The sequence below is a fragment of the Octodon degus genome, unplaced genomic scaffold, assembly GCF_000260255.1.
Source record: "Octodon degus isolate 3935 unplaced genomic scaffold, OctDeg1.0 scaffold00301, whole genome shotgun sequence".
Classification (NCBI taxonomy): domain Eukaryota; kingdom Metazoa; phylum Chordata; class Mammalia; order Rodentia; family Octodontidae; genus Octodon; species Octodon degus.
The window spans coordinates 1,511,758-1,521,643 of NW_004524877.1; the positions used below are offsets into that span (position 1 = coordinate 1,511,758).

Below are 9,886 nucleotides of genomic sequence, written 5' to 3' on the forward strand. Positions count from 1 at the left end.
AAGAAAAAACCAAAAGGTTGTACCAATGACACTGAATATATCCATTGTGAATTTCAGGGAAATAGAGTTAAAAAACTGGATGAGCTAACCAAAACAGTTCAAAACCAGAATGACAGATTTAGTAAGGATATGATAGTGTCTAAAAGATTTCAGACAGAAATACTTGAAATAATGGACAGCATAGATTACATACATTTCAGAAATGACCTGGGTGAAGAGAGAGTATTTCATACTGAGGACAAAATAATAAATTAAAGCAAAGAGCCCAGATAAGCCAAAAAGAAAATAACAGAACAAGAGAAGACTATCCAGCACCTCCTAGATAACAACAAAAAACTAATCTAAGGATAATAGAAGTTAGAGAAAAGCCAGAAGACTGCACAGATCAATTCACCAACATGCTCAAAGATGTTATTAAAGAAAATTTACCAAACACAAAAAAATATTTCTAAGTACAAGTGATGCTTTTAGCTCACCAAAAAATTATGATGATAGAAGAAGTCCACCAAGGCCTATCCTTATTAAATTTACAGACATTCAGAAAAAACTGCAGAATTTTAAGCACAGCTAGAGAAAAGCAAAAAAGTACATATAGGTAGACTAAGTAGAATCACAGCAGACTTCTCAGCACAAACCGTAAAGATCAGAAAAGCTTGGAATGAAGTATTTTAAGCCCTAGGAGCAAATAACTTCAAACCCAGATTAACTTCATTATCCAGCAAAGCTATCTTTCAAAATAAATGAAGAAATAAGACATTTCCATGAAAATGACCAGCTTAGAAGATAGGAGTGCTAAACCTACTTGAGAGAAAATACTGAAGAGTATTCTCAATAGAAAATAGAGTATTGGTCACAGTTAAAAACACAGAAGAAACTAATGAGGTCAGTGGGGGAAGAAAACAACAGAGGGAATAAACAACAAATTATATACCAACAGATAAAGTGAGTAATGATAATAAATAACCAACATATGTCTGTAAGATCTACCACAGTTAGCAGCCTCAACTCTCCAATCAAAATACGACACAGGCAGAAAGATTTAAACAAAAAACTGGAATTTAGCAATCTGTTCCATCTAAGAAACCCATCTAATTCAAAATGATACTCACAGACTTAAAACTAAAGGAGGGAAAACATTTCATGAGCTAGGACCCTGAACACAAGCAGGGTAGCTATTCTAACAGGAGACATGGTAAACTTCAAGTTAAAAAGGATTAGAAGAAACAAAGCAGGTCACTACGTACTAGTTAAAGGAACAATGCAACAAGAAGAGAGAATATTGATAAACACATATACACTGAATACTGGAGCATCTACCTCCAAAATGCAAAAACTACTGAAATCAAAAGATTAATCAAACAGTAACACAATCATAATAGGGGATTTTAACATCCTACTTTCCAAACAGACAGATCAACTAAATAAAAAACTAGTAAATAAATTTCAGAGAGAATGATACCCTTGATAATATAAATTTAATAGTTCTATACATAGTATTTTACCCCTCTACAACAAAGTACAAATTCTTTTCAGCAGAACATGGTACTTTTCCCAAAATACATTTTATACTATTCCACAAGCCCTGCTTAAATAAATATAAGAACAGAAAGTATTCCATGCATACAATCTAACTATAGTACAAAGAAAATGGAAATCAATGACAGCAGAAAATTTTGAAAATTCAAAAAATCTCCTGGAAAATTAGCAACATATTACTAGGCAGTGAATGGGTCAGAGAAGAAATCAAATACAAAATGTAAAAATTTCTTTTTTTCTTTCTTTCTTTTTTTCTTTCTTTTTTTTTTTTTGGTGGAACTAGGGATTGAACTCAGGCCCTTGTGATTGACAGGCAAGTGCTTATTCTACTGAGTCATCTCCCCAGCCCCTTAAAAATTTCTGAAAGTTAATGACAATGATTGTACAACTCAAGGAAACTTTTGGGACTTTGAAAGCAGTTCTGAGAGGAAAATTCATTGCAGTCAATGTTCACATTAAAAAAACAGAGCAAGCGCATATAAATACCGTTATGAGAAATCTTCAGATATCTGAGATAAAACAACAAACCAGCCCCAAATCAAAACTAAGGAGAGAATTTATAATGCTGACAGTGATAATTAATGAAAGATTGGACAGATTTCTGGACACATATTAATTACCAAAATGACCCAAGCAAACAAACATATTTTACAACCCAATCACAACCAATGAAATGGACTTGGCAATAAAGAATTGACCAAAATTTTAATTCGAGGACCTGATAGAGTCATAGATAAATTGTATAAAATCTTTAAGGATGTTAGATCACCAATACTCCTGAAACTCTGTAAAGAAATTAAAAGGAATGGAGTGATCCAAAATACACCTATGGAAATGTGTCTTGATGAGCCCAAAACCACACAAAGTCCCAACGAAAAAAAGAGAACTATGTGGCAGTCTCTTTAGTGAATATAGCTGGAAAACTTCAAAGAGATATTAACAAATAGAGTGCAGCATATTATTAAAAGCTGATACACCAGGATCAAGTAGGTTTCATTGCACAGATGCAAGAATGGTTCCACATATGTAAGTCTATAATATAGTACATCACACAAATAGGAGCAAGGTGATAAAGAAAGCATTATGTCAATAGATGCAGATGTAGAAAAGGCTTTTGACAAAATTCATAAGGATCATACTTAAATATGATAAAAGCTATCTATGATAAGACAATATCCATCATCACCCTTTTAATTTTTTTACTTATTTATTTTTCTGTATTTTAGTGGTCTACAGGGTGTTCAGGATCTCACTACTAGATAGTGATTCTCCTTTTTACAGTCTCCCAAATGCTGGGATTACATTCTTCCTAGTGGTTAAGTGCTGTACAAGATGTGAACATGATATTCTATTCACGCCCATTGCCATCTCAGCACACCCTGGGGGCAGAGCCAGCCTGGCCACCATCATCCTAAATGGGGAAAAACTAAAAACATTTCTGCCCCCAAATAAAAACTTAAATAAAAGCATTCTCCCTAAAATCAGGAACAAAGCAAGGATGCCCACTATCACCACTGCTTTCAACATGGTACTTGAAACATTAACCGGAGCAATTAGGCGAGCGAAAGATACAAAAGGGAGGAATATAGTAAAGGAAGAACTCCAATTATCACTGTTTGCAGATGGCATGATACTCTACATGGAAGACCCAAAGAACTCCACCAAGAAACTCTTGGAATTAATAACCTGTTTAAGCAAAGTAGCAAGAAACAATGCAACACAGAAAAACCATTAACATTTGTGTATAACAACAATGAATAGGATGGGAAGGAAATTATAAAAACAATACCATTCAGTCACCTCAAGAAAAATAAACTACTTAGTAATTTTTTTTGTCTTTTCTTTCCCATAATTTTATTGATAAACAAATAGCAATGAGACAGTTTCAAATCAAATTGGTAGGACAGTTTCAATAATTAACACATTGCATACATTCTTCCTAGTGGTTAAGTGCTGTACAAGATGTGGACATGATATTCTATTTACAAACACCATCAGAAGAACTACTTAGTAATTAAGCTAACCAAAGAAGTGAAAGATGTCTATAAAATAAACTACAGTGGGCTGAAGAAGGAGACTGAAGAGGACATCAGAAAATGGAAAGATGTCCCTTGCTACTTGATAAGGAGAACTAATATTGTCAAAATGGGCATTCTTCTGGAGTTTTAACACAGATTCAATGCAGTCCCAATCAAAATACTTACAACATAGTTTACACATCTAGATAAAACAATCCTAAAATTTATATAGAACAAGAAATGACTCAAACTGCGAAAGTAATTTTGGACAATAAGAGCAAAACAGGTGGCATAGCAATCCCAAACTACAAGCTATACTACAAAGCAAAAATAAGAAAGATGGCATGATGCTGGAACAAAAACAGACAACAGATCAGTGGAACAGAACTGAGAATACTGAAACTTCCCCAGATATATTCAACTATTTAATTTTTGACAAAAGGGCCAAAAGCATCTATTGGAGGAAAGATAGCCTTCTCAACAAGCAGGCCTAGGAAAAGTGGTTACTTCTTTGTAGAAGAAAGAAAGTGAATGCTTATCTCTCACCATATACTACATTAAAATCAAAATGGACCAAAGATCTAAACATTAAAACAAAAACATTAAGCCTTCTGGAAAACAAGTGAAACAGGAGTAGGAAAGGATTTTTTAAACAGAACCTCAACTGCACAGGAAATAGCAGCAATAATAAATAAGAATATATCAGACTAAACAGTTTCTGTATAGCAAAAGATTCACTCAATATAGGGAAGAAACAACCTTTGGCATGAGCAAAAAAATTGAAAGCTATTCCTCATCAGAGGACTAATATCTAGAATATAAAAAGAATTCAGAAACATTAAACCACCTAAAATTAAAGACCCAGTCAAGAAATGGCCTAGAGAAATGAACAGATACTTTACAGAGGAAAACTACAAATGTCTAAAAAATATATGAAAATATGTTTTCTGGCCATTGGAAATCTGCAAATTAAAATGATGTGAGGATTTCATCTTACTCCGGAAAGAATGGCAATTAATAGGATATCAAACAGTAACATATGCTGGTGTAGTTGTAGCAAAAAAGGTACTCTCCTACCTTGGTGGGAATTCAAACTAGTACAGTCATTATGCAAATCATTATGGAGATTATTCTAAGACTTGAAATTAAGAGTTCCATATTAGCCAGCTATCCCCAGCTAGGCATTTTTCCCAAAGATCTTAAGTCATCTTATATAGCAATACTTCCATACCAATGTTTATAGTAGCAAAATTCGTAGTAGCTAACCAAATTCTGGAATCACCCTGTATACCCCTCAACAGGTGAATGGACAAAAAATTGTGGTATTTATGTGCAATGGAATACTACTTGGCTACACAGAATCACAAATTTGAGTCATCTGTAGGAAAATGAATGCTCCTAGAAAACATAATATTGAGTGAAATAAATTAGACATACAAACATGAATACCATACAGTATCCCTCATTTTCATGAAGCAAAGTATAAATAAACAAATCAAAAGATAAAACATGGGTAGACCAAGGGGCACATCTTGTCCAATAGGGAAATGGACCGAGGGAACAAGAAGATGTAGAATTTGGAGGGGAAGAGAAAACAGAAGGAATAAAGGTATGCCATATACAGGCACCTAATAACCCTAATGTATGTAAACATTATAAGCCATAGTATGTTCTAAGACTATAAATAGTATCGACATGTACAAAAAAGGTGATTGGAGAACCAGAGGAAGAGAGGAGTGGAGGGGGAGAGGGGATTAAAAACAAGTTGTAATATGTACATATAACCACTCCTCAAGATGATTGCAAACTACATGAATTACAAACATGTACCAGTAAATTAAAATAAAATGAAAAACAAATGATAATTACTATTGGATGTTACCGTGTGAATAGATCTTGAAAACATTATGCTAATTGAAAGAAGCAAGTCACAAAAAGACAAATAATACAATGCTATTTGTATAAAGCATTAGAAACAGGTAAATACAGAGACAGACTAGCTTAATGGTACACTGGGAGGAGAAAGGAGGGAAGAAAGAAACAGCACATCATTGCTTAATACTCGCATAGCACTGTGAATGTACTGACACTGAGGTTGATACATTAAAATGGTTGATATTATTTTATGTAAATTTTATCCAAATGAAATGGCCCCTTTCCTCCTTTCAAAGTTTAAGTCTCTTGCTTTCCTATGTAAAACAGAATACCTTTTGTTCTTATTAATAAAGAATTTTTATCTAATGAGCTGTTACAATTTGCTTTGAAATATGATTCATGTTTTTCAGGCACTGTATTATTTAAACCTCACAATGGCAATGCTTGTCACATAGAGATACAGAGCAAATTATTTGTGGTATGAATAAATAATACATAAACAAGGTACATGTGAGGCAACTGAAGTTTAGAGAGATTAGTTAAGATGTCCCAGATCTCCTAGTTAGTAATGGGCACAATTCAAACTATACAAACTATTATAAAAAATCACTTTGGGTCTTAGCTGTACACATACACAATATTAGGGAAAGTGCTATTAGAGTTTATCCTGAGAAAGAATTTGATTCTTTTAATATTACCTTTTAAATCATTGGAATTCTATGATGTTACTTTGGTTGCAATGGAAATGATCTGATCTTGGTATCAGACAGCCTTGCATTCTAATTCTCTACTCTTCATTAAACTTGTGTCTTTAGGAAAAGTAGACCTGGCTTTTCTAAAAAACACAGGTTGCTCATTATTAAAAAAAAGCAATTATAAAATGAAGATGGCAGGATTGAGATATGGAATAAGAACCAAAAATTAAAGCTGCCTTATTCTCTTGATTTTATTTTTCATTTTTTGGAAACAGGGTCTCACTATGTTGCTGGTCTCCAATTCCTGGGTTCAAGTGGTCCTCCCGCCTCACCCTCTCAAGAGCTGGCACTACAGGCGTGGAATACAGTGCCAAGCTTATCTTGATTTTGAAATAATAGTAACTGATGCAAAACATTAAGAAAACACTGTGTAGGCCAAATAAAATATATCCGCAGGCTTTTCCCGGCATGTGAGTCACAAAGTTTGACCTCTATATTAGTTAAGAGGAGGCAAGATATTAAGGTAGTATGGTGGTTAAGAGTATGAGCTATGGAGCTATATGAATATGTTGCCATTCTACTTTGGCAATTTACTGGTTTTATGATCTTTGATAAATGACTTAATATACCCATTCCTCAGCTTACTTCTTTGGAAGCTTGGCATAATGATGCCATATACCTCATAAGGTTTATAAGAGATCAAATTGTGTGTGTGTATGTGTGTGTGTGTGTAGTCACTTAGAAACAGTAACTCATATGTAGCAAGTACTGTGTAAGTGTTGAAATAAAATAAAACCTAATAAATCATAATCTTAAATTTTCTTTTAGCTTTTAATATTATGTGACTAAGTAAGAAGTTATAAGAATCTATACTGATTCCAACTTGGTCTTTACCTTAATGTGCTCATCTGTCTCAGTAAACACCTCTGTGTTGAGGAACAGTAATTATACCTGCCTCATATAGTTGTGAGAACTAAATGAATTGATATGCAGTTAATATATTTATAGTACTTAGAACACTTTCTGTCACAAAGTAAGCCCTATATAAGAGTTACATATTATCATTACTGATTTTAAAAATTCATTGGAGAAGCTGTTGTGAATCAGTGCTTAAGAACTCTAGAATGCTTAATAGTGCTTCCAATATGGCTTGATCCTAGGAGAAATGTCCATACCATAATATTGGAATTAAACTCTAGACTCTTTAGTCAATCATTCAAAAAGACCAAGAGTCTGAGAATAGTAAAATTTCCCAGTCATTACATAGTCTGATTAATGATCCTTAATACTAGATTGAGAAAAAAAAAGGAAAAACAACTTAAATTTATATCTATGAAAGCAACTAATGAAATTTATTTTGTTTTCCAGAATATTTCTAAGAAGTTGAGAAAAATTAAAATCTGATTTGATGTATAGAGTTGATTAGAATAGCTTTCTTAAAGTTCTGTACTAGAGAAAAGGGTCACGTGTTTTCTTTCTCAGTATACCTAGGGTAGAATACTTGTTTCTCAAATATGTAAGAGGAGGTGGTTGTAAGTAGAGTCAGGTCTTGGGATTGAACTACAACATCTCCTTAACCATAATTTGTAAGATTAGAAGTTCTGATTTGAAGGGCTAAAGAAGAGTTTTAGAAATGCTTGAGTTTGAGAAGATGTACCATGGGGCAAGTGGTAATTGTAATATGATGGGAATAGGAACCCCACAATAAATGGACAGGGAACAATCTAGACACAGTTTTAAAGTGCTGGTAATTGGAGTCTAGTGTTCAAAAGACAATAAATATTGGTGGAAGCTCTTTCGAGAGGACATGGATTTCCTCAATATGAAAAGATAGGCGCTAAGGGAAATTTCACTGTGAAAAAAGCAGGAGCTTTGTTGTGAGGGAGACTGTATATAAAATGAAAACTACTGAAGGCCATTAATAGTACAGGTAGAGGACTGGACAGATGTAGGAGGGAAAACGCAAAGGAAGGAGTTAGGGGGGTTGTGTTGTCACTGTATAATTCTGAATTTGAAAGTACCAGATATACTGTGTGAAATAAAAAAGGAATGGAGTGTGTCCTAGTGTGATAGGTGAGGGTAAAAAGAGTCATAGAGGGGCCCTCTAATGTGAAGGAACAAGAAGAGAAACTCTCACTGGCAAGGATAGAAAATATTAGAAACTTCAGGAGGAAAGGGAAAGGTTTCCTCACTTTGAAAAGACAGGGGCAAGTGCAACCCTAGAGGAAGCAAGAGGAAGACAGAATGTGGTGTTAACAGCGTGAAAGGACTATAGGAAGTGGGGAATGGGTTTCTCAGAAAAGATATAAAGTCGGAATCATGACAAAGCAGGATCACGATGTGAGAAAAGCAGGGTCACTAATATGAGGACTCAGAAAATCATGTGAGCCCCTAATGGGAAGGTGTGACCACTCCTCCAAGCATAAAGGCAGGAAGAAACTTAAAGGAATCCCAGTGTGATAAAAAAAAAATCAGGGGTTGGAGTGTGAGAGGAGAGAATTTTGTGTAGAAACTCCAGCCCCCCAGAGTAGCTGAAGAAAAGGGCAAAGCCCACACAGAAAGAGAATGGGAGAGCTTATATTCATGTAAAAAAGAGAGACCTCAGTGGTTTAGAATAGAATGTACTGTGAGGGAGTCACAAGTGAGTGAAGATATGAAGCAGTTCAGCCAGGAGTGTGGAAGAAGGACAGATTTGAATGGGAGAAAAAAAAAAGATAGTTAATAAGGAGATAGGAAATATGTTTGGATTCTTAACAGGAAATCCGTAGTATAAAATCCTAGTAGGATTGTAGCAGGAGGAAAAATGGTGGGGCTCCCTTTTGGTGCATGGGTGAGAATCATAGTGTGAGTAGCTTAAGGACACAGGGTATGGGGTTTCCTCCAGTGGGTAAGATAGGATCCCTAAGAGGAGAGCATCAGGCACCAAGTGGTTAGTCTACACGAGAAAAAGAGGGCCCTACGTAAGAACCTGGAAATTACTGTGGGTAAGGTGAAGAGATAAGAAATCCGAGGTGGGAGACGATGGCGACCTGGTGGGACTTTTGGGAGGGCGTAGGAGATACTGTGGAAAGCCAGAGATTGGGGAAAGGCAGCGAAAGAAGAACAGCAGAGTGAGGGCTAAGAGCACAGGAACACCAGTATGAAGGGTAGGGCAGACGATTATGCTGTAGCATAATTTCCCCACCCTAGGTGCCCAGCTCCACTTACCCAGGCAGAGTTCAAAGACGTAGGCATAGTAGGACCAGAGCACGACGAGGACAATAACGAGCACTGGCACCCAGGACAGTACCCGGCGGCAGCACCGCAGCCCCCCAGACAGAGCCATCTTCCACCCCCGCCGCATCTTCGTCTCGAAGATCGACCGAGCAGGTCTGCTGGCGTTGGGTAGGAACTGCTTGGGCGGCGGCTAGGCGGCTGGAAGGCGCGCTGTGCGGCGCTCCACTGCATAGCCTGACGGGAACCTTCTCACTTAGCTGGTGCCACCTGTGGGGCTGCACTGTTGAGTCCACCCTGCCTGACACAATAGGTGTGAGTCCCGGTGTGGAGAAATTGGCCCTGTTAGAACGGGAGGCAGTCAGGGAGTCAAGGCTGGGCACACTCCGAGAGAATGCAGTCACTCCCCTTTCCGCTCATCACTTCCCCACCCCCAACCCTTTGCTTCAGCTCTCCATGCCTGGCCAGGGCTCTGTAAAACTGTAAAGGAGAAGAATTTTGGGTCCTCCCATTCTCTGTTACTGCACTGCGACCACTCTCATCTTTCCA

The 9,886-nt window shown here is 36.4% G+C and overlaps 1 protein-coding gene across 3 annotated transcripts in view; it reads right to left on the bottom strand.

Moving 5' to 3' along the window:
• Nucleotides 1–9,477, bottom strand: part of Zdhhc15 (zinc finger DHHC-type containing 15) — a 215,736-nt gene extending 206,259 nt beyond the window's left edge. For 2 of the 3 annotated variants that reach the window (XM_023707590.1, XM_023707589.1), the window contains exon 1: nt 9,332–9,467. In XM_023707590.1, the coding sequence (XP_023563358.1) occupies nt 9,332–9,467 (136 nt within the window). Of the gene's footprint in view, nt 1–9,331 lie in introns of all 3 variants that reach the window. The other variant, XM_004647319.2, reaches the window with a different exon arrangement.
• Between the last annotated feature and the right edge of the window lie 409 nt (nt 9,478–9,886).